Raw genomic sequence first — 25,894 nt, 5'->3', positions numbered from 1 at the left:
ATTGACATAAAGAAAAGAATCAAAAATGAACAAAAAAAGAATTTAAACACATGCCAGAGGAGAGAACTCTGTCTGAAATATAATAGCAATATAAAGTGAATTTAGTTTTTTATATAAAACTATCATGGATCTAAAATGTTTAAATATGTCTTTTAATATATGTTTATTTGTTTTGTTTTTTTCAAGGGGATCAGCCATTGCTAAAATTATTGGCCATAATGTGAAAAAATCGAACCGTTTTGAACCCATCGTCAATATGTGGGTGTATGAAGAAATGATAGAAGGCAAGAAGTTAAGTGAGATCATCAACACGGAGCATGAAAATGTGAAGTACTTACCGGGACACAAACTGCCAAAAAATGTGGTAAGTTGTATGGGAAAAAAAATCGGGAGTGGTCTCCCCTCGACTTCCTCATATACTTAGATATCCATCCATCCATTATCCAACCCGCTTTATCCTAACACAGGGTCATGGGGGTCTGCAGGAGCCAATCCCAGCCAGCACAGCAGAAACAAACCCTGGGCAGGGCGCCAGCCCATCGCAGGCCACACACACACACCAAGCACACACATGGGACAATTTAGGATTATCAACGCACCTAACCTGCGTGTCTTTGGACTGTGGGAGGAAACTGGAACACCCGGAGGAAACACATGCAAACTCCATGCAGGGAGGACCCGGAAAGTGAACCCAGGTCTCCTTACTGCGAGGCAGTAGCGCTACCACTGCGCCACTGTGCCGCCCTGTACTTAGATATGGGGATGAATATTTGAGGAGTAAGCTACAAGACAATGATTACATTTTTATATTATGTACATTGTGGGGAACAGCCCGGACACAGACAGGCAGACATGATGGTTTTACCACACACGTGTTTATTCTTACTATATACAGTGCACATACCCAGTGCTTCGGCACCAATCACCCCTTTAAGTCCTGGTCACCACACAATGCCTTATCAGTCTCTGGTCCGCCTCCACTCCTCTCCACCAAGCTTCGTCCTCTTCCACCCGACTCTCGCTGTTGACTGGAGGGAGGCGGCCCCTTTTATTCCCCCCGGAAGGACTCCAGGTGGATTCTGAGGGCTCATAGCCACACCCCTGTGTGGTGGAAGCTCCCATGGTGAAGCCGGAAGTCCACCGGGTGTCTTCAAGTCTCTTCCCCGCCCCGTACTTCCCGGTGTGGCAGAAGTACTGAGGGCCAACACTCCCAAGGCATTGGGGCGCCCCCTGGCGGTGACCACGGGCCCCTACAGGGTTGAGCTTCCAAGCTCCGTACCCGTGGTCCCCAAAGCCCCTCTCGTGTCCTGGAGGAGGCACAAGCCCTCCTCCACTCCTCCTGGGCGTCCCGGCCGGGCATGGACACCGGCCGGGCACCACAACATTAAATAACCATCAACAACAAATCAAATCAAATTAATAATATATTGAACAATTACTATAAAAGTAAAGTTGAATAAATCGAACTCAGCAGCTGCATGAATAAAAGGTAAAGTACCACTTCCAGTTAACGGAAATAGCCCAAAAGTTGATAGAAATCTACATTTTGTACATAATACTTATATGCAAAATTTTGTTGACCGAAGTAAAAGCGTACTCAGGTTATCATGTTTACATACATACACACACACACAGACAGACACACACACAGACATTTTTGGAGGATTCCAATTCTTTCCCTATACTTCGTATACGAGAAAGTCAGGGAGGTGTAAAACATCGAGATTCATCAAAATCTCGACATCAAATCTTTGGATGATTATAATACTTTCCCCATACTTCATATACAAGGAAGTCAGGGAGGTATAAAACATCGAGATTCTTCAAAATCTCGACATCGAATCTTTGGATGATTCTAATACTTTACCCACACTTTGTATATGAGAAAGTCAGGGAGGTGTAAAACATCGAGATTCATCAAAATCTCGACATCAGATCTTGGGATGATTATAATACTTTCCCCATACTTCATATACGAGGAAGTCAGGGAGGTGTAAAACATCGAGATTCATCAAAATTTTGACATCAAATCTTTGGACGATTACGATATTTTCCCTATACTTTGTATACGAGAAAGTAAAAAGAATAAATAATAAAAGAGAGAGAAAGAAGGCCAGACATATTGTCAGATATACAGATTATCTTTTCAGCCAACACTCGTGATTGGTGGTTTTGGTGGCTCACATACCTGCATCAGCAAGTTCCTCATCTGATATCTTGGCCTAAAGCATGGATTTTATTAGCGTGATGTTGGTGGACTTTGGCTGCTGTCTCCTGTGTATTGTAGTTTGCAGTTTTGTGTGAATATATCTGCCCTATGGTGGAAAAAAATATACTGATGGGAAAAAGAGACATGTTCAGGAGTGAGAAAACTCTCATTTTAGCTTATGTATTTCCGCAAAATATTCTACTTTTTGTATTAGCCCCCTAAATAGCAGTACAGCTTGTGTGGGGATGCATGGCAACTTATTAAACAAACAAAATCTCAGTGTGCGCTTTTACCCAGGGAAGTCCTGTAATCTTGTCACTTTTAAAAAGGTCACAGAAAGACAAAGGCCACACTTAGTCACGCGTCAAGTGTGACCAGAGGCAACGCAAAGAGCCACTGGCATGCTGCAGTCAGGCCTTTTGTAAGTACGTGTTGCCAGACGCTGTGGCTGATCGACTGCAGCAAACAAGAAGGCCAAGTGACAAATCAAGATTTTGTCAGCCTTGAATGACCACATCAGGCAAATCCATATGAGAGATCATTTCAGATCAGCCTTCTACCACTGCTGCCGAAACTGCTGACAGATACAATGGCTGCATTAGTGACAGGATACTGAAGGCCAGGGCTCCATATTCCTGCTGTTAGGGCTTGTCACATACCTTCCGTTCTCACCTGACCCTGCAGCAGGACCACACCAGGCCACACATAGCTGGTTACAAATGTCCTGAGCAATAGATGCTGGTGCTGCCTTGGCCTGCACTCTCACTTGACCTTCATTTTCAGTTTACAGCCAGCCCTTGAGGTTCATGGGTTTATGATTCACAGATCTGTTTATTCACAGGATTGTCTTAATAATGAAACTGAAATTAGTGAACAGGAAAGATACCATTCCCACTATCCATTTAACTTAAAAACTGGTTGAGAGTCATGTCTTTAATTCAAATGCACAGCATTGTGGGAATGATAAAACATCACACCCAACCAATAAATGAAGGGGATAGGCAGATCTTCAAGTCAGATGCACAGCACTGTGTGAAGACTGTCTTTTCAGGAAGTGACTATTAATAATATTTTAGCAATGACCGTATGAATGGATATTAAACATATAGATTATGCAACATGAGTTACGTGAGATTTTTTTTTCTTCCCATGGACGTTTTTTCACATCGTTTGCCGTTGTCCATAATTAGTCACACCCTAATGTTAAATGTTGAGTCTGAATATTCAAGATGTACTTTCTCTACAAAACCATGAGATTAAAATTTTTTCTTGGTCACCACTACTAACTATATGCAGTAAGTTACATTTTTACATTTTAAAATATTGTTTTTGAGTGGAGTATTTTGTGCATGTGAGATTTTTTTTTACTTTTTTCTTACCTTTTTAGGTTGCAGTTCCTGATATAATTGAGGCATCGACAGGTGCGGATATTCTGGTCTTTGTGCTTCCCCACCAGTTTATAGGGAAACTGTGTGATCAGATGAAATCCAAGGTCAAACCTGGCGCTATCGGCATATCGCTTATCAAGGTAAAGTTGAGCCATGGGATCCATAATAACATCTGTGTTTATTGCAGTTTGGAGGTACAGAAGGTAGAAAGTGGTCTAGCGGTCCCAATTGTCATGTACTTGTGCAATACAAACCTTGATAGAGCTCAAGAGTTTGGTGTAGTGTTACTTAACCTCTAATTAGTGAAATGATACCTGAAAATGGGTCATTTATATATATATATATATATATATATATATATATATATATATATATGTGTGTGTGTGTGTTTATGTATGTATGGTCCAGCATCACTTCCGAACGGCTGGAGCGATTTTTATGAAAACTTGGTACACATGTTTCTCATTGGTCGACTAAAAATACTGTAGGGTGAAATCTGCCCCTAACCCACCCCTTCTGGGTAGGGTGAGGGCTGATCTTGCAGTCTAGTATGCTTGTTATTATTCAGTTGACATTCGGAACGACCACCAGAGGGCGAACTGGAAGGGACTGTCAGCATTCTTTATCTTTGAGTGCCACTGCACCCCTGTTGCTTTTGAAGTTAAATAGAGTTAGCCGGATTGGCATCCAAAATAGTTTGGAGATTCGTTCTGTCTTTGTGACTCGAACAGCCATATATACACACAAGTGCTTTAGGTATAACACAGCCTGAAACTCAGCACTTCAAGAGACTTACTTATTATCGGTACGAACAACATACAATGTTTTAATGATATCTCAGACCTAAATATTACTTTTGGTCTATAAGAATACATTTAAACATACTAAGGCTCAGCACTCTTGACTATAGGCCATTTATCAGCAAAGAATGCCTTACTTTACGTACTGTTCCCTACTATTGAGTGGAGCTCTCACCCTCAGCCTTAATAACCTCGCAGCACAGAGGTAATGGCAAATCTCCGGCTGCACTGGTTGCTCAAAGAAATCAATCTTATTACTTCAATCACTCTATAGACATTAAGACAAAGCAAAGAAAGTTAAAAGCAGCATGGTATTTATTACAGGAATAATAATAATAACACGGGAACAAAGAATAATAGAAAATAAGTACTGATAGTAAAGTCTGAATATATATTGTCTTTAGAAAAAGCTTACGAAAAAAAGTAGAAATGACAAGGAAGAATGTCCCAGGGCGGCGTTTGATTTAGCAATCGATGTTCATGAAAATGCTGTTAACTGACGATCGGATGAAAACTGGTCATACGTGTCTTTGTTGTCTTCTCTTGACGTCACTCTTCCGTTGTCGATGTTTCTCTTCTTCTTCGTTGCTTTCAAATGAGGCATATTTATTATAAAGTTTCATGCCGTGGTTTCACAACACATGAATGTTCCATGCACCTGATTGGCTGGCTGTCAATATGATGGATGAATTTTGCTCAAACTCTTTAATCTATCTTTTCCCAGATAATAAAGTTTTTTGATATTGCCTCATGTCCTCCTTTCCCAGGCTATAAACCAAATTGTTGTCCCAGATGACCATCCATAAAGTAATCAATAGCCTGAGGTCTTCCTTTCCCAGGCTGTAATACCAATTTAGCACTATGCTGTGAACAACTGTTATAAAAGTGAGGTGTAAGGGAAGAGGATATGCCTTTTTATTATAATGCCTCCTACATCTGAATTCATCTTGTTGGGACTGAGCAAAATATAATAATAAAAACAGAGAGAATAATTTGTAGATTTTATACACCGTAACAGTTGCATAATGTAACATACCCAGCGGTTCACCCCAACTAGTCCACGACTCACTTCGACAAAATCAAACCGGTTGCAGGTGCGGGCTTCAGTGTGCATGAGAGCTGACATCCAATGAACGAATCTGGAAGAACGACGTGTGACAATTTATTTCGCCGAATGAACCTGCAGAAAAAAAATTGGTGCTTTATCTGTGCTGTGTACAGCACAGATGGGTACTGTGCTGGGTACTGTCGCCTTTGAAGTAATTTCCTTCCGCCACTATGCTTTTAATTAGACAGCGTTGCCGTTGCTGGAAGCAAACCTGGAACACTAAAACGACTGAATGGAACTCAAGAGTATTCCAGAAACAAATTGTTACACCTCATGGAATTTACGACGATGAATAAGGAATGTGGACCTCACCAACAGAAGAGAAGCCCATCTTTCTAATGTCTCGTGTTTTACATGTCACAATACAATTGCAGAAAAAACAAATAGCAGAGGTTGTGGCTAATTTTTGTGCAGCGCTGGCTCCATCAAGCAGCTTGTTAACATTGCCTCTTCCAGCTTTTGCCATCGGGCACGAGATACAGAGCAATGAAAACCAGGACAAACCGCCTTAAAAACTGCTTTTATCCAAAAGCAGTCATGGCCCTGAACTCAGAATAAAACTGCTCCATATCCATCCATATCCATCCATTTTCCATCCCGCTGAATCCGAACACAGGGTCACGGGGGTCTGCTGGAGCCAATCCCAGCCAACACAGGGCACAAGGCAGGAACCAATCCCAGGCAGGGTGCCAACCCACCGCAGGACACACACAAACACACCCACACACCAAGCACACACTAGGGTCAATTTAGAATCGCCAGTCCACCTAACCTGCATGTCTTTGGACTGTGGGAGGAAACCGGAGTGCCCGGAGGAAACCCACGCAGACACGGGGAGAACATGCAAACTCCACGCAGGGAGGACCCGGAAAGCGAACCCAGGTCCCCAGGTCTCCCAACTGCGAGGCAGCAGCGCTACCCACTGCGCCACCGTGCCGCCCCTGCTCCATATCATTCTCCCAATGTGCAATTTAGACCTTAAGTCAACCAGTGCCATTTGTATATTTTGTAAAGTACTTTTATTACTATTCGGTTTATTATTTTCTCTCTTCTTGTCTTTTTAACTCTTATGCCTCACACTGAGTCGACTGCACCTTCAGTTTCGTTGTTCCTTTGTAAACGTGACAATGACAATAAATATCTATCTATCTATCTATCTATCTATCTATCTATCTATCTATCTAATCCTGCCAACTACGCTAAAATAAATCTATCTATCTATCTATCTAAGATGGCCGAGTGGCCCGGACAGGAGGCCCCAAATAAGCGGACAGCTGTCCCGACCGGACATGGACTTTATGCCTTCCCTGGCCACGACAGAAGAAGACAAGGAGATGTTTATTCTCCCCCTCCAGGTGCTAGATGGCAGCAGCCCTCCATATCTGCGCCCATTCAGGAACCAGCAAGGAATGCCGGTAGTTGTACTCTGGTAGCAAAGCCCTGCTGGGGTCTGTGGGTGCCGCAATGGGGTGCTGCAGGGAGACGGTGGCTCTGAGTGGCGGAGTGGTGGTTCTGAGGCTAAGGATCTGCGCTGGTATCCAGAAGGTTGCCGGTTTGAATCCCCGTCACTGCCAAAAGAGATCCTACTCTGCTGGGCCCTTGAGCAAGACCCTTAACCTGTAATTGCTCCGGGGCGCTGTACAATGGTTGACCCTACGCTCTGACCCCAAGGGGTATGCGAAAACTAACAAATTCCTAATACAAGAAAGTGTATAAGGTGAAATAAAGAACAAAAAAAAATATGGGACTTCCATCGGAAAGTGGCCCTGACACTGGAAGTACTCCCAGGTCCTTAATAAGAGCAGTCGGATCTGGAGCTGGGAGGACATGGAGCAACACTCGACTGGAGGAGGGCAGTGTGGTAGTGAGAAAAGAGAGAGTACTGTGAGTAGAGAGAATCTGTTATTTGTGCTCATGTTTTGCAACTTTGAAAGTAATTTTAGTTCATAAACCTTCTATTATTTGAACCCGGGACTCTTTGTGTTCGGGTTTGGGGCTGGCTGACGGGCCCGGTTTCTATCACAGCTGTCCCAAAAAGGGGTGAGCATGACTGTGCGGGAAGGTCAGCACGCAGCTGGTAAACGTGACATGCCCAGTGATTTTACAATCAGGTAAACCGACATGGTTACATTACTTTGGTTTTTTGCAGCACAGGCAGGTGAAGTGACTTCCTCAGGGTCACACAGTGGTGTCAGTACCAGGATTTGAACTGACAAGCTCCGGGTTTGCTGAAATATTACTGAAGAATGAAAAAAAACGAAAACGGGCAAATGGGGCTATGCATACAAATGTCCATCCATCCATTATCCAACCCGCTATATCCTAAATACATGAGCCAATCCCTGCCAACACAGGGCACAAGGCAGGAAACAAACCCTGGGCAAGGTGCCAGCCCACCACAGGGCGCACACACCCACACACACGGGACAATTTAGAATCGCCAATGCACCTAACCTGCATGTCTTTGGACTGTGGGAGGAAACCGGAGTACCCGGAGGAAACCCAGACAGACACGGGGAGAACATTCAAACTCCACGCAGGGAAGCGAACCCGGGTCTCCTAACTGGCACCTTTCACTGCACCACCATACTGCCTGCATACAAACTTAAAAGGTTTAAATAAAACAGAAATATATACCTTTATTTTTACTTCCTTAACTTGTGGAGGGTGTATCCTGCAGCAAAGCCCTAAGTTTCTTCATGAAAGCCCCTTTCAGTCAATAAGCCTTAAAAACAGGTGTAAAGCTAAACTTGCAGCACCGCTATTCAATTACACTCGCCTAACGCCTCTCCTAAGGGGACATACTGTGGGATCTGGGCATCCGTCAAAGCACCAATCACAGGCCCGATTAGAAAGCGGGAAGCTGTGATTTGTCGTCTCCCTCCCATGTAACAATCACAGCCCGTGTTATTACGCACTATGTATGTATGTATATATGTATATGTGTGTGTTTATGTATGTGTGTATATGTATGTGTATATATATGTTGATATGTGTATATATATATGTGGATGTGTATATGTATATATATATATATATATATATATATATATATGTATATGTAGATATGTGTATATGTAGATGTATATGTATAAATATGTTTACATAACCTCTTTAACACACTACTTCTCCGCTGCGAAGCGCGGGTATTTTGCTAGTATTACATGAATGTAAACTGAATTTGCGTACAACTGTGCTACTACTATTTAGTGTAAATATTTAGAATATGCACAGTAGGTTCCTTTTCTAATCCTTTTGCATTGTGATGGTAACAAGCATGTAGTCTAGTGATGGTGATCCTGCTACTATGATCAACTTGTGTCATATTTCGATGATTGTATTTAACGAGTAAGCGAGTCAAAGTTGATCTTTTTTTTTTAGATCAATGCCATAAAAATGAAAGACCTCTGAAAAGCAGCCTCTCTCATTTCAATGTTTCACAGGGTGTGGATGAAGGCCCTGATGGCCTGAAGCTCATCTCTGATATCATCCGGCAGAAAATGGAAATCGAAGTGAGCGTGCTGATGGGTGCCAACATCGCCAATGAGGTGGCAGCGGAGAATTTCTGCGAAACGACAATAGGTCAGTGATGGGTATGGTATAGAGAAAGGGATGGCAAGCTGTAAAAAATGTGACAGTTGTACAACTTAACTTGAGGAGGATGTATACTTGAGTGTCGTGCTTACTCCCTGAAAAGCAGTTCCTACTTACACTTCACGACGGTGTTTGTAGCATGCGAGAACGGAAAACGATCCACTTCCTGTTTACATTCTATAGGCACAGGGTTGGCAGACGTCCCATACATACGGGACATGTCCCATATTTGATCATTTCGTCCCATGTACTGACCTTTCAGGGACACCCAAATGTCCCGTATTTAGTTCATTTACAAATTTCGTAATAAAAATATATTTTTACTACCTTCTTACGGTACTTAGTTGTAACTTTATAAGTAATTATACTTTCTTTTCTCCGATTCTCTTGATGAAAATAACCCAAACGTAACAAGGAAACGAGTGTTTGCTGCCTGTTTGCAGCTTGTACTCTTAGGGCTCATTTATACTCCACGCTCAGAACGTGTACGCGCCTGCATCATTGCTGCCACGCGTTTTCAGTGTTCATTTGATGTGTCCTCTGAGCAGGTCCTCAGAAATTAACGCAACGCGTGCATGAGTTGCAGTACCAGCAAAAAGTCGGGGGGGGCGCAGTGTGTTAAAAGTCGGAATGAGACGTCAGAGTCTCTGGTTACTATCTACATTAGACAGAAAGCCTCTTTGTGGATCCTACGAAATCGGTGTGCGCGCTTCGATGTTTGATGAATGGTTCGATGTGGTGAAGCAAAATGCCGACATACAGATGCATTCGTGGTGCTTTTATATTCAAGCGTTGCATATTCCCGATCGTAATGACACGATACATTTTAAAAGTCTCACATACCGTCTACTGTGCCGTCTTTTTTTTCTGGGGCTTCCTCCGGTACTGACAGCAGCGGCAAACAGCAATAGATCACCACACTGAGCACATTAAATGTAATAATAAATAATAATAATAATTCATTACATTTATATAGTGCTTTTCTCAGTACTCAAAGCGCTATCCACACAGGGAGGAACCGGGAAGCGAACCCACAATCCTCCACAGTCTCCTTACTGCAAAGCAGCAGCACTACCACTGCGCCACCTGTGAGGACAATGTATGATATTCCAACTCTCTGCACATTTAGAATCCTTAGATTTATACTTGATATCACTTTCATGATGAAATGCATTGCAGTATGTAAATTTTACAGATAAATCGATAATTTCATTTAAATAATGAATACTGTTAATGGGGGTGACACGGTGGCAGAGCGTTAGCACTGCTGTCTCACAGGGAGTCACGTCGCTGATATTCCCTGCCTGGAGTTCACATGTTTTTGCTGCTGGGTTTCCACAGTGTGCTCCGGTTTTCTTCCAAAGATATGCAGATTTGGTGACAGTAAAATGACGCCATTGTGTTTGAGTGTGTGCTTGTATTCACCTTGTGATGAGCTGATGCCTCGTCCAGGGATTGTTTCAGCCTCGTGCCCAATGCTAGCTGAAATGGACAAATCCCTGGACTGATGGATTTAATCATTAAACATCCTTTTCAGAGATATTGTGGTAAGGTGTCATCAGACTTTAATGGCTGTTCCAGGCCATTCACAACACAGCGAAGCCGAACCTGTTCTCCCCGTGATAATATCTCGCACTGCCACCTGCTGGATTCCTCCAGATTTACGTAAAGTACGCGCGCAAGTATAAACTGTACAACGCTTGCGTAGCAGGAGCGTCCGCTGCAGCATGCGTCGCGTCGTGTGAAGTATAAATCCGGCCTTACCGTTCTGCTCTCCAGCTGCGCTGCTGTGCAGTTCTGGATCAGCACTGCAACGTACAGCGACTGTCAACAAAGGGTGTTGTTGCTACTCGCCACGGCCCACTATTTTTCTAACTGCCTGTATTAAATAATAATAATATTTCTCTGTTGTCTGCATGAAATAATATTTTCAAATGATTTCACTTTTACAGAATTTTTTTTAGCTTGTATTAAATAATTTTCAAATGATTTTACTTTTGTTTTCCTCATAACCCATTAAAATCCTTGCTTTATGTTTTTAACTTATGTCTCTACTTTTATATAACAGATTGGTCTGGGTGTGTAGGGGGCATTTATATATATATATATATATATATATATATATATATATATATATATATATATATATATATATATATATATATATATATATACATATACAGGTACTTGTCGACTTACGACCGCGATTGGTTCCGACTGACTGGTTGTAAGTTGATCTGGACGTAAGTCGGCCTATGTTAATTTAAGGTAAGAATATTAGACTGGGTAATAATATTGTAATCATCTTAAAGTAATATTTTATCAACATTTTCTTACTTTCTAAGACAAACACAGCATACTACAGTACAATTTGTTTAATATGTGGAAAACGTACAAAACAAGAAATACTGTACTGTACATTTAATTCCTGGCACCACTGGTGCTTGGCTGCGGGTTGTCGATATCGCCTTCATCAGATCAGGCGAGGCTGCGGACGGGGTGATGGGAGGAGTTGCTCTTTTCATAAACATAGTGAGCTTCGTCTGAATTGTTTGTTTTTTTTTCTCTTCATAAATTTCGCAATAAGGACGAAATGTGTTGCGTGCCATCCGTTCAATCCTCGCAAATCGTTCAATATTTGGGTCCATTTTTTCAAAATGAGCGAGGAGTTTATTCAGTAGAGAGAAATCTTCTGACAATCCCTTTGTGATGAACATTGTTTGTGGCACCTCCTCCTCTTCGTCTTACTCCAATTCTCTTTTTTCTTTTTCCGCCACTCTTTCTTCTTCCAATTCTATCAGCTCTTCATTCATAAGTTCACCTGATTCCCGGTCTAGCAACTCCTCGACATCTTCCATTTCACATTCCAATGAAAGGTCTTTTGACAGTTTCACTATTTCTTCACGAATCTCATCAAGTTCTTGTTCACTGTTAAATCCAGCAAAAGTATTTACATAACGCTTAACACACTTCTTCCATACGCCATTCATACACTGTGAGTCGACATTTCTTGCGGGGAGGGCTTCTGTTTTCTCTGATCTGAGTTCACCTCTGTTATAGCGCGTCTTTATTTGAAAAGAGCAGTGTCATATCGGGGCGAGTGTGAACGCTAACTTTGACAAGCACTATAAATTTACAGCGGTTGTTACAGACGTAAATCAAATGTATGTTTTTATTGTATAATATTAACAATAACAGCAGCTCTCTACTCAAAGCGGTAAACTCGAGAAGCTGCTAGCATCGAACCCAGAAGCTCTTGATTGGGAGTCAGCAGTTGTGTGTGGGAACTGTTAACATTTGAATGTGATGATTGTATATAAAACTTGTGCACGAACGAGACTGGGATAACTGTGGATGTGGATGTGAGTGGTGTGTGTGACTGAGAATGACTGGTGTGAAGCCTGAAGTCCAAATATCAAATAAACACTTTCACAAGTACAAGTATAACAGAACAAGTGCGCTTTTATTCAAGAAGAAAAAAGAAAGCAGGTTGCGGTAAGCAGTTGATGCGACTGCTTGCGTAGTGCAATCCTAAGAACTGCCCAATCAAGAGCTTCTGGGTTTGATGCTGGCAGCTTCTCAAGTTTGCCGTTTTGAGTAGAAAGCTGCTATTAGTGTTAATATTATAGGGTTATATGTTAGGGTTATATCATTATCGAAAATTGCCAAAACAACAAGACACAAACACACGTGGGGCAACACTGCTGCGTATATTTTTACTGCTGCGTAGCGAGACTTGAGAGTGCGGGAAACTGGCGCTGCCAACAGCTGGCAGGGGAAACAGTCAAACGCGTCGTAAAGTCGAACAGTCGTAACTTGCATAGGTTGTATGTCGACGAGTACCTGTATATATATATATATATATATATATATATATATATATATATATATATATATATATATATATATATATAATATAGTAATATTGGGAGAGATTTTAAGAATGTCCCGTATTTCTAATTTTTTAAACTGGCAACCCTATACAGTAAAACTTTGGATTGCGAGTAACTTGGTCTGCAAGTGTTTTGCAAGATGAGGTAAAATTTTTAATAAATTTTAACTTGATAAACGAGCGAGGTCTTGCATTATGAGTAGTACGTATACGCTTTGTCCGCAGAGCATCACGTGGGGATTGTGGGTAATCGTCTCCCATGCTCGTTCTCGGTTGGTGTGCCTCACTCATATAGTCAACATCCGTGCGAGTGTATAGTGTGTACTGTAGCGTGGTGACCACATGTGTGTGTTGTGACGTGTGAGTCCCTTTCTTGCACCCCAAAACACGAGGCAGAGTCGCAGTACTTTAGCAGCACCAGCTTTTATTCAACGTGAAACAGGAACAGCAGGGTTATTTACTGTAGCGGAACTACTGCTCTCCTATACAGAGACACAGCAGTCAGGCAGGGTCGTGGCCAAGTAATCCTGTGCCCTGCGCATTTATAATGTTCCTTGTATCACCCATCGACGGTAGGCGCTTATAGCACAACCGCGATCTTTTCTGATTCGCTTTTACGGTGAACTGCTGCAGCGCTGGGAGCCTGCGGTTGCTTCAGGGCGCTCTTCCACGTGTCGTCCCATTGGGGGAGTTTAGAAACCTTACAGTGCGTAAAGCATTTTTAAAATTTTGTGTCCAAGTGTAGTGACTCTTCAGGCAAAAGCAACCGTCATTGGATAGGCTCCTTGTTAAAGTCGCAAGAAAAGAAGAAGATTCGAGTGAGCCAACAAATAGCAGGGATTCCGTTAGTTAGAGTGAAAGTCATCCTACACAATAACCTTCCTCCTCCTCTCCTCTCCCTCACACCAGCCACAATTCTTTTCAAAGGTAGAGTGCAGATTAATTTGTTTTACGTATTTTTACTTTATATGTTGTATTAATCATTTTTATATACATTTTTGGGTTGTAGAACGAATCATCTGAGTTTCCATTATTTCTTACGGGGAAATTAACTTTGATATACGACTCCAAGCACATTTCCAGAACGAATTATACAGTAATCCCTCCTCCATCGCGGGGGTTGCGTTCCAGAGCCACCCGCGAAATAAGAAAATCCGCGAAGTAGAAACCATATGTTTATATGGTTATTTTTATATTGTCATGCTTGGGTCACAGATTTGCGCAGAAACACAGGAGGTTGTAGAGAGACGGGAACGTTATTCAAACACTGCAAACAAACATTTGTCTCTTTTTCAAAAGTTTAAACTGTGCTCCATGACAAGACAGAGATGACAGTTCCGTCTCACAATTAAAAGAATGCAAACATATCTTCCTCTTCAAAGGAGTGCGTGTCAGGACAGAGTCTGTCAGAAAGACAGAGGAAAGCAAACAAATCAATAGGGCTGTTTGGCTTTTAAGTATGCAAAGCACCGCGGCACAAAGCTGTTGAAGGCGGCAGCTCACACCCCCTCTGTCAGGAGCAGAGAGAGAGAGAGAGAAAAACAAACAAGCAAAAATCAATATGTGCCCTTCGAGCTTTTAAGTATGCGAAGCACCGTGCAGCATGTCGTTTCAGGAAGCAGCTGCACAGAAGGTAGCAACGTGAAGATAATCTTTCAGCATTTTTAGACGAGCGTTTGTATCGTCTAGGTGTGCTAACAGCCCCCCTGCTCAATCCCCCTACGTCAGGATCAGAGAAAGTCAGCGCAAGAGAGAGAGAAAAGTAAGTTGGGTAGCTTCTTAGCCATCTGCCAATAGCGTCCCTTGTATGAAATCAACTGGGCAAACCAACTGAGGAAGAATGTACCAGAAATTAAAAGACCCATTGTCCGCAGAAATCCGCGAACCAGCAAAAAATCCGCGATATATATTTAAATATGCTTACATATAAAATCCGCGATGGAGTGAAGCCGCGAAAGGCGAAGCGCGATATAGCGAGGGATTACTGTACTCGCAAACCAAGGTTCCACTGTATAGGCAAGAAATCATGGTGACCAAAACCGAGTGAATCTTACAGGGGCTTCAATTAATAAACTGCAAACCGCAAACAAACTTCCCTGAAGTACAAAATATGGAAAAGATTGGGTCATTGGAGACAATGGCATGTTAGACCGGGGAACATAATGAGGCACAGGCAGGGAGAATTTTGCATGCTAAACCGATGTTAGCCCACACACTTGTACTGTCCCGACTGTAACATCATGTTGTGTGTTGGCAACTGTCTCAAAACATCTCACGCCAAAGATGTGAACTAACTCTGCAACAGTACAGTAGAGGGCACTGGACATGCCTTTCCTACTGTATTTCTGTTGTCGTTTTGGTATTTACAGGTTTCTGTCGAACATAATAACATTTTTTCTTGTTGACCAAAGTTCCATGTTTTTTTGGCTCATTGTTCCCCCACAGGTAAACATAACGCTAAGAAGGTTAACACACATCTCTGAAAATGCACAGATGTCAAGGAGCCTTTAATATATAAAATGTTTGTCTTTTGATATATTTCCAAAATGTGAGCTTGCTCCTCTTTTTTTGACTGTCTCTTGTCTTATGGTCTTGTGATTCCCACTCTAGGATGCAAAAATCCACAGCATGGAGCCATCTTCAAGGAACTGCTGCAGACTCCAAACTTCCGAATTGCGGTGGTGGCAGACAGTGACACCGTAGAGTTGTGTGGCGCTCTAAAGGTAACCAAAATGCAATGCAAAAACACTGACTGATGCTGTGAATGTGAGTTCAAAAAATAAGTAGATACGATAGGAAAGGCACTACATTAGATAGATAGACAGACATGAAAATCACCATACAGGACAAAGATAGACGTGAAAGGCACTAAATAAGAGAGAGATAGACATGACAATCCGTATACGGGACAAAGACAGATGTGAAGGGCACTATATAAAAGATAGATAGGTAACGGGCAACAGTCAGACGTTTTAGAACACCTCGGCTTTTCTTCAAATTTAATTAGTTGGAATGCAACAAATGACCTAAAATTGTGAAAAGGTAAGCAGCAAACTGCCAGAGGATTAAATTTAAAGTTTAGGATTTGCAAACAATAAAAAATTTTAGAATATTACAAATGGGCCTTCTTCAGGGAACAACTAATAGGTTATGACCTACAGATGTTCTGCAGCCATTCAAGTCTAAGAAGCCTTGCAAGTTGAAGCACACAATTTGCACAGGTGTCCCGACTTCTGTTGATTACTTACAAACCCTTCTGTGTGTCGTTGGAGCAGACTGTGTTACTACACCCTCTGAAGTACGACTTGGACAATATTCCAGTAATAATGGCAAGAAGATGACAATTAACAAGTGAAATGAGACAGAGCATTGTTACCCTTAGACGTGTAGGCCTTTCATTTAGAGAACTTGCAAACAAAAGTGGTGTCCTACACAATCCAAAGGCAACTGGAAACTGGAAGAAACTCTGATAGGATGAGATCTAGCAGAGCCAAAGTCACCAGCCAATCAGAAGATGTTTCTGAGGGGTCACCAGCTTGTGTGAGCAAGCAGTGCAGGGTGACAAAAGCGTGTCAGTTTGTCCTGTGGATCTGACAGGGTGAGTGGCAGGAAGAAAGCCATTCCTTAAAGGACACAATAGGGCCTGGAAATATAAGCTGTGGACGACTGCAGGCTGGAAGAAACTCTTATGGACCGATGAATCCAAATTTGAAATCTTGCAGGATGCCTGTACGCCTTTGAGTTGGTGTCACACACTGAGGAACCATCTAACTTGGAGGAGGATGTGTGATGGTCTCGGGTTCTTTAACTGGAGGTAGAGTTGGTGACTGGCATTCTGCATCAAAAGGGTTAACACAGTGTGGCTGTTATATCAACAAAAGGAGCCGGCTGCTTTGATGAATCAAAATTTGAATAAAATTTTGTTCAGTTAACGAATCCTTGAGTTATTTTTTAAAACTTTCCATTATTTGTTCTATGCCTTGATTTCACAAAACATTAAGACATTAAACTTCATGCATTTCCATAAAAACTGAGGTGTTCTAAAACTTTTGACCAGCAGTGTATGACAGATACTGTAGATAGATATAGATAAGATAGATGTGAAAGGCACTAGATAGATAGATACAGTAGATAGATAGGTTGATGTGAAAGGCTCTATCTATCTATTTATTAGATAGGCTGACAGATAGCTAGTACTTTATTTGTCCACAGGCACACTCTCATATTTTCTGGATTACACAACTGAATTAACAATCACATTTTTTTTGGAATGTGGGCAGAAAATGTAGCACTTGGAGGAAGCACCAACACGAGGAGAACAAGGCGGCTTCACCTAGGAGGTGCTCAGAACTGTGGAGCTGTAGCACTAAGCACTGTGCCACCATGCTGCCTCTGCTAGATTAAGAGTGGGAATTTGAGGTTTTGTTCTCTGGTGTCTCTCACATTAATTTGTTCATGCCTCACTCTTGATGCTGCTGGGAGAGGTTCCACCTTCCTGTCATGGAAGATGTCGGTTCATTTAACGTTGGGTTTATGAGCGATTGGTTACAGACTCTCAAAACTCTTGTCACTTTGTATGTTTTGAAATACTTGCGTGAAGTTCTTCGGTGTATCGTATCTGGTAACATCATCTCCTTCTATTTATTTGTCTCCTCAGAACATTGTCGCAGTTGGAGCTGGATTCTGTGATGGCCTCGGCTTCGGGGACAACACCAAGGCGGCCGTGATTCGCCTGGGACTGATGGAAATGGTGGCCTTTGCCAAGGTGTTCTGCAAAGGGACGGTGAGTTCGACCACATTCCTGGAGAGCTGTGGCGTGGCTGATCTCATTACCACGTGTTACGGAGGACGGAACCGGAAGGTGGCAGAGGCATTTGTGAAATCGCAGAAGGTAAGTTCTGCCAGAAACCTTTGTATGAAATGCTTCTTGAAAACAAGTCTTCTCCTGAGGTCACTATAAGAGAGATGTGAAAGGCACTATATAATAGATAGAACTTTGTCTCCCTAGTGGAAATTTGGCTTTTTACAAAAGCCAGATAGATAAGATAGTCATGAAAGGCACTATATAAGAGATAGGTAGGTAGACATGAAAGGCACTATATAAGATAGGTAGGTAGACACGAAAGGCACTATATAAGATAGATAGGTAGGTAGACATGAAAGGCACTATATAAGAGGTAGGTAGGTAGACATGAAAGGCACTATATAAGAGGTAGGTAGGTAGACATGAAAGGCACTATATAAGATAGATAGGTAGGTAGGTAGACTTGAAAGGCACTATATAAGATAGATAGGTAGGTAGACATGAAAGGCACTATATAAGAGGTAGGTAGGTAGACATGAAAGGCACTATATAAGATAGGTAGGTAGGTAGACATGAAAGGCACTATATAAGATAGATAGGTAGGTAGACATGAAAGGCACTATATAAGAGATAGGTAGGTAGACATGAAAGGCACTATATAAGATAGGTAGGTAGGTAGACATGAAAGGCATTATATAAGATAGATAGGTAGACATGAAAGGCACTATATAAGATAGATAGGTAGGTAGACATGAAAGGCACTATATAAGAGGTAGGTAGGTAGACATGAAAGGCACTATATAAGATAGATAGGTAGGTAGACATGAAAGGCACTATATAAGAGGTAGGTAGGTAGACATGAAAGGCACTATATAAGAGGTAGGTAGGTAGACATGAAAGGCACTATATAAGATAGATAGGTAGGTAGACATGAAAGGCACTATATAAGAGGTAGGTAGGTAGACATGAAAGGCACTATATAAGATAGGTAGGTAGGTAGACATGAAAGGCACTATATAAGATAGGTAGGTCGGTAGACTTGAAAGGCACTATATAAGATAGGTAGGTAGACATGAAAGGCACTATATAAGAGGTAGGTAGGTAGACATGAAAGGCACTATATAAGATAGGTAGGTAGGTAGACATGAAAGGCACTATATAAGATAGATAGGTAGGTAGACATGAAAGGCACTATATAAGATAGGTAGGTAGGTAGACATGAAAGGCATTATATAAGATAGATAGGTAGACATGAAAGGCACTATATAAGATAGATAGGTAGGTAGACATGAAAGGCACTATATAAGAGGTAGGTAGGTAGACATGAAAGGCACTATATAAGATAGGTAGGTAGGTAGACATGAAAGGCACTATATAAGATAGGTAGGTAGGTAGACATGAAAGGCACTATATAAGAGGTAGGTAGGTAGGTAGACATGAAAGGCACTATATAAGATAGATAGGTAGATAGACATGAAAGGCACTATATAAGAGGTAGATAGACATGAAAGGCACTATATAAGATAGATATACACACCCAGACACAGACACGGATGTGATCAACACTGGAGGACCACAAGGCGCAGTCCTGTCTCCTTTTCTCTTTACTTTGCCCACCTCCGACTATAAACATAACAGCAGGTCAGGTCACTGGCAGACATGCTCAGCTGATTCTGCACTTAAGGGCTGTACTGATAAAGAGGAATGAGACAGAAGAGCGGAGTCATGGAGAGAACTTTGTTTCTTGGAGAAAAAAGAATTGCCTGCACCTAAACATCAGCAAAACCAAGAAAGTGATGATTGATTTTCACCGCACCAAACAGCCTCTGTGTCCGGTCACTATGCAGGGAGTGGATGTGGAGGGGGTCCACATTAGTGACAGATTGACATGGTCTCATGACGAAGGGGCAGAGCAGGCTCTTCTTCCTTAGGAGACTGTGTTCCTTTAATGTGGGAAGTGACATCCGCCACATCTTCTAGAACTCTGTGATGGCCAGTGCGAGTTTCTACACTGTGGTGTGCTGGGCCGGTAAGATGACTTCAAGAGAGGCCCACCAAATCAACAAGCTAATTAAAAAGGCAGGCTCAGATATAGGATGCACTCTGGACCCCCTAGAGGTCGTAGCAAAGCAGAGAATGAAGACAAAACTGAGTGTCATTATAAACAGTGCTGCACATCCTCTCTGTGACACACCAACATGGAGGACTTTCAGCTAACAAATCATTCGGCAAAAGTGTGGCAAGAAACACTAAGGGGGGGGGCTCCTTTATACCAAGAGCAGTGAGCCTGTACAGTACAGCACCTCACTGGGACTGGGACAGCCAAGTCAGAAGGTTCCTTTCTTTTTAATTTTCCTGCTTTATAGTTATTCTGGCATAAGTGTATATTTATTTATTTACTTACTTACTCTTCTGTCTACTTGCGTATTTATTTATTTACTTAAAGAGCTTCTGGGGACAAATAAAGTTTCATGTGTGGTCTGAGCGCACACCAGAAAAACTAAAAAGAAAGAAAACTTCAGACTCCGCAGTCACAGTGAGGCGTTACGTAGGCGTGTTAATGTTAGTATAAAGAATTTGCCCCTCCACCACAAGTATTTTTATTTTGTATTTATTTGTCCACTATTAGTATTTTATTAGTTTGTGTTGATCCAATTAAGATAAATGGCCTATTGGCACAACGCTGCTTTACAGCAGTTTTTGTGAGCTCTCTGTTCAAAAATGTGATGTCATGAGGATTACACCGTCTATATTGCCATGGAATATCAACAGAGATCCAAAGTTAAATTATTAATATTATTATTTTTATATCTGCAGTCTATTGAAGAGCTGGAGAAAGAAATGCTGAATGGACAAAAGCTGCAAGGTCCTCAGACATCGGCCGAAGTTCATAGGATCTTAAAACAGAGAAATATGAGCGACAAGTAAGTATCCTGACTTTTTGACAAGCAAGGCCCTGTCCACATTTTCCATCCATCCATCCATCATCCAACCTGCTATATCCTAACTACAGGGTCACGGGGGGTCTGCTGGAGCCAATCCCAGCCAACACAGGGGGCAACGCAGGAAACAAACCCCAGGCAGGGCGCCACCCCACTGCAGGGCACACACACACATTAGGGACAATTTAGGATCACCAATCCACCTAACCTGCATGTCTTTGGATTGTGGGAGGAAACCCACGCAGACACGGGGAGAACATGCAAACTCCACGCAGGGAGGACCCGGGAAGCGAGACCCGGGTCTCCTAACTGCGAGGCAACAGCACTACCCACTGCGCCACCGTGCCACTCCCCCCACATTTTGCCCCAGCATATTTCACCCTCCACATTTCCCCTCAGCAAATTTCACCCCCCCCACTACATTTCACCTCCATGATATTTCGCCCCCCACCCCAGTAACTTCTAATACCCACACCCAGACATTTTGAGTGTTGGAAGTTTCTAGAAAAGATAAAGTGAATAATCGTTCTCAGCGTTCAAAACTGACTTTCCTAATTTACACATTCTTCTAGCAAAATGATAAAAAAGTTAGCAATAGTGCATCACTTAAATGAAACGCTCTGTAAACATAGTTAGGTCCATAAATATTTGGACAGAGACAACTTTTGTCTAATTTTGGTTCTGTACATGACCACAATGAATTTGAAATGAAACAACTCCGATGCAGTTGAAGTGCAGACTATCAGCTTTAATTCAGTGGGGTGAGAAAACAATTGCATAAAAATGTGAGGCAACTAAAGCATGTTCCAAAAAAAAAAATAAACCACATCATCTCAGATTTTGATTAAAATGGCCGTGTTGAATGACACTTGATTATTGATGTTCTTTAAAAACACCTTCTCATAGAGTAGACACCCAAAATCATGAAGCAATGTGGACTAGTCCCTCCAGGACTAGGAAGCCCTTAAGCTTCATTCGTGTTATAGCAGTCCTGCCCCCCCCCCCCACCAGCACCCACAGCCTGCGTCTGGAAGCCAAACTGAAGATGAAGGTTCACCAGTCACCACGCAGGGGGCGCTGTGGTAGCACTGCTGCCCTGCACTAAGGAGATCTGGGGTTTGTGTCCCGAGTCCTCCCTGTGTAGGAAGCACTTTGAGTTGTGAGAATAGCTCTCTATAGATGTGAAGAATTAATCATAATTTTAATTAAGTGGGTCACCAGAATCTTCAAGATTTAAAGACGGTCTTTGGGAAAGAAAAAAAAAATGTAATCGCATTTATCAGTACAGTAATCCCTCGCTATATCGCGCTTCGCCTTTCGCGGCTTCACTCCATCGCGGATTTTATATGTAAGCATATGTAAATATATATCGCGGATTTTTGCTGGTTCGCGGGTTTCTGCGGACAATGGGTCTTTTAATTTCTGGTACATGCTTCCACAGTTGGTTTGCCCAGTTGATTTCATACAAGGGACGCTATTGGCAGATGGCTGAGAAGCTACCCAACGTACTTTTCTCTCTCTCTCTTGCGCTTTCTCTGATCCTGACGTAGGGGGTGTGAGCAGGGGGGCTGTTCACACACCTAGACGATACGGACGCTCGTCTAAAAATGCTGAAAGATTATCTTCACGTTGCTACCTTCTGTGCAGCTGCTTCCTGAAGCGAAATGCTGCACAGTGCTTCGCATACTTAAAAGCTCAAAGGGCACGTATTGATTTTTCTCTCTCTCTCTCTTTCTCTGCTCCTGACGGAGGGGGTGTGAGCTGCTGCCTTCACAGCTTTGTGCCGCAGTGCTTCGCATACTTAAAAGCCAAACAGCCCTATTGATCTGTTTGCTCTTCTCTCTATCTCTGTGACAGTCACTGCTCCTGACACGCACTCCTTTGAAGAGGAAGATATGTTTGCATTCTTTTAATTGTGAGACAGAACTGTCATCTCTGTCTTGTCATGGAGCACAGTTTAAACTTTTGAAAAAGAGACAAATGTTTGTTTGCAGTGTTTGAATAACGTTCCTGTCTCTCTACAACCTCCTGTGTTTCTGCGCAAATCTGTGACCCAAGCATGACAATATAAAAATAACCATATAAACAGATGGTTTCTACTTCGCGGATTTTCTTATTTCGCGGGTGGCTCTGGAATGCAACCCCCGCGATGGAGGAGGGATTACTGTATATCAAAGTCACATCTCAGTTCAACCTCCGGTGCCATTTTACTAACAAGTCAGACAAATCTGATATAATGAAAGCAGGCCATTATAGGTGACCATTAGAATGGCCAGCACTTGTACGAATATTGTTAGACTTTCTCAAATTCTGAACCATTACTAATACAATTTTGTTTCTTCTCTTGATCAGGTTTCCACTGTTTACAGCGGTGTACCAGATTTGTTTTGAGGGGAGACCTGTGAAAGATTTCATCACATGTCTGCAAAATCACCCCGAGCACATGTGACCTGATGAGGACATGTGACCCGATGAGCACATGTGACCTGATGAGGACATGTGACCCGATGAGGACACCACACGGTTTCTTCATAAACCACAGCTTATTTTTTTAAAGGGAAATTTAATGGAGTTTGTGTTTACACTGCATTAAGTGTTCAGCTATGGTTCCTGTAACTTGCGAATGACTTGATGGTTCAATGTTGAAATCACTGGGAAACATTTAATGCTTTTCTGAAAACGCACAATAAAAAAAAATTTGCTTTTTTGTCATATCTTCCTTCATTAACAGCTTTGATATGGTCAACAAGCTGCTCTGTGCCAGCTCATTATATCTGTAGTAACTGTTTAGTTGTTGGGTTGATTAAAGGTATACTGGTAACTATTCGGTTTTTAAGTTGGTTAAACTTATTAGCTACAGGTGCATTTTTTTTTTTTTTTGCAACTAACAGAGGGCTGGCACTGAACATATTTTTTGTTTATATATGATAGCTGTGCCCCCCCGTCTAAGACGCGTTCAAATCTAATCGTTGTAGACCTCACCATTAACGTTTGTAGTGCACCGTGTAATGCATATGTCTCTATGATATGCCACTTGGTATGGGATTCGTAAAAGCAGAGTTAATGTTTCTGATGTGCCATCTGTTGCAATTACAAAGGCAATGCATTTTATTATTACAAATGTTTGTGATGCACCATCCGTTGGAATGACAGATGCACAGCAACCAGACAGACATACACAGACACTTATCCTTTTACTAGGTGTGCTACCCATCTAACACAGGCTGAAATCTCAGTAAACAACATAGACCCTTAGCGTTAACACTCGCAGTACACACGTCGTAAAAGAAGTGTTAATGTTTCTGATGCACCATCTGTTGCAATGACACATGCAATGCAGTTTATTGCTATAAATTGTGATGCTCCATCTTTTGGAAATGGCAGAGACATAGCTACTGGACAGACACACAAATAAATACTTGTCCTTCTAAAAGCTGTGCTACCCATCTAAGACAGGCTGAAATCCAACTGATGTAGAACTTAGCGTTGACGTCTGCAGTGAATCATACAATGTGTATGTCTGTGTTATGTGCAATTTGGTATGGGATTGGTAAAAGTAGTGTTAATGTTTCTGATGCACCATCTGTTGGAATGACAGAGACACAGAAACCAGACAGGCACTCATCCTTTTACTAGCTGTGCTACCTGTCTAGAACGGGTTGGAATTTAAGTAATCGACGTAGACCTCAGTGTTAATATTTGGAGTGAACCATGCAATGTGTATGTCTGTGTTCTATGCCACTTGGTATGTGATTCATAAAAGCAGTGTTAATGTTTGTGATGCACCACATGTTGGAATGACACATGCAATGCATTTTATTACTAAAAATGTTTGTGATGCTCCATGTTTTGGAAATGGCAGAGGCATAGCTACTGGACAGACACACTTGTGCTACCCATCTAAGACAGGCTGAAATCTAACTGATGTAGATCTTAGCGTTGCATTATTCACTGCAGAAGTCAATGTGTATGTCTGTGTTATATACTATTTGGTATGGGATTTGTACCAGTAGTGTTAATGTATCTGATGCACCATCTGTTGGAATAACAGAGACATGGCAACCGGACAGACACACACACACACATGCAGACACTTATCTTTTTACTAGCTGTACTACATGTCTAAGATGGGTTGAAATCTAAGTAAACGTTAACATTTGGAGTGCACCATGCAATCTGTATGTCTGTGTTATATGCTATTTGGTATGGGATTCATAAAATGCAACGTTAATGCTGCTGCTGGAGTATGTGAATTTCCCCTTGTGATTATTAAGGTATCTATCTAATGTTTGTTATCACACCTGTTGGAGTGAGAAATGCAATGCATTTTTATTATTACAAATGTTTGATGCACCATCCGTTGGAATGACAGAGACATAGCAACCAGACAGACATACACACACTTATCATTTTACTAGCTGTGCTACCCGTCTAACACAGGCTGAAATCTAAGTAAGCAACATAGACCTTAGCGTTAACACTCACCGTGCACGTCTCTTGAATTAATGGATTCGTAAAAGAACTGTTAATATTTGTGATGCACCATCTGTTGGAGTGAGAAACGCAATGCATTTTATTAATAATAATGTTTCTGATGCACCATCTGTTGGAATGACACAGACACAAGAAACCGGACAGACACACAGACCAATTAAGGATGTTTTATCAATAACTTCATGCTTCAGTTTTGTATGGTAAAAGAAGGCAACAGAAAGCTGTTGGATTGTGAGGTTTTATTTTGGAAATATCTGACATGTTGCACTCCTTCCACAACACATATCATATGACTACAGTTTAAAACAGTCACGCTCTTGCATCAGTGTTAAACAGCAAAATGTTGAGTAGCCCTTGTTTTCTGATGCCGAAAAAACGAGAATTCTTTCTAATATTAATGCAAACAGTCACCTTTTAGCCCAGAAGGGAAAGCCAGCAGAAAAAAAAGCCATCTGGAAATCAGATGAATGCATAGAAACGTCTTTGGTCCGAGGAAACGGACAATTCTATAGTTCAGGACTTCCACGTCCCCCATGAGATAAGAGCTGATGATATTCAAAGCAAAAAACGAATCACAAATTTTACATTTAAGCATGTATAAACACAAAATCAAGATTTGGTTTTCATAAAACCAACCAATTATAGTGCAAATTTGCTGAAATG

General features: G+C 41.8%; 1 protein-coding gene and 1 long non-coding RNA gene across 3 annotated transcripts in view; both read left to right on the top strand.

Annotated features, from left to right (window-relative positions):
- LOC114656382 (glycerol-3-phosphate dehydrogenase 1-like protein) overlaps nucleotides 1–23,444 on the top strand; it is a 34,002-nt gene extending 10,558 nt beyond the window's left edge. Inside the window, exons 2-8 of the mRNA XM_028807985.2 lie at nucleotides 187–364; nucleotides 3,597–3,737; nucleotides 8,949–9,087; nucleotides 15,602–15,714; nucleotides 17,649–17,882; nucleotides 20,613–20,719; nucleotides 23,090–23,444. Coding sequence (XP_028663818.1) covers nucleotides 187–364; nucleotides 3,597–3,737; nucleotides 8,949–9,087; nucleotides 15,602–15,714; nucleotides 17,649–17,882; nucleotides 20,613–20,719; nucleotides 23,090–23,186 — 1,009 coding nt within the window. The 3' untranslated portion in view covers nucleotides 23,187–23,444. The remainder of the gene's footprint in view (nucleotides 1–186; nucleotides 365–3,596; nucleotides 3,738–8,948; nucleotides 9,088–15,601; nucleotides 15,715–17,648; nucleotides 17,883–20,612; nucleotides 20,720–23,089) is intronic.
- On the top strand, nucleotides 18,269–19,319 carry LOC127529057 (uncharacterized). 2 transcript variants are annotated; one of them, XR_007935712.1, is made up of 6 exons: nucleotides 18,269–18,398; nucleotides 18,471–18,540; nucleotides 18,576–18,612; nucleotides 18,759–18,824; nucleotides 18,934–19,077; nucleotides 19,226–19,319. It is a non-coding gene; the product is annotated as an uncharacterized LOC127529057 (long non-coding RNA). The 2 variants fall into 2 exon arrangements; XR_007935711.1 differs by lacking the exon at nucleotides 18,269–18,398 and having other exon boundaries at nucleotides 18,424–18,540.
- Nucleotides 23,445–25,894: the final 2,450 nt, after the last annotated feature.

Source organism: Erpetoichthys calabaricus, chromosome 8 (assembly GCF_900747795.2).
Source record: "Erpetoichthys calabaricus chromosome 8, fErpCal1.3, whole genome shotgun sequence".
NCBI classification, from domain to species: domain Eukaryota; kingdom Metazoa; phylum Chordata; class Cladistia; order Polypteriformes; family Polypteridae; genus Erpetoichthys; species Erpetoichthys calabaricus.
The sequence above is the reverse complement of the archived record's forward strand: the minus strand, read 5'-3'. Positions and strand labels throughout refer to the sequence as shown.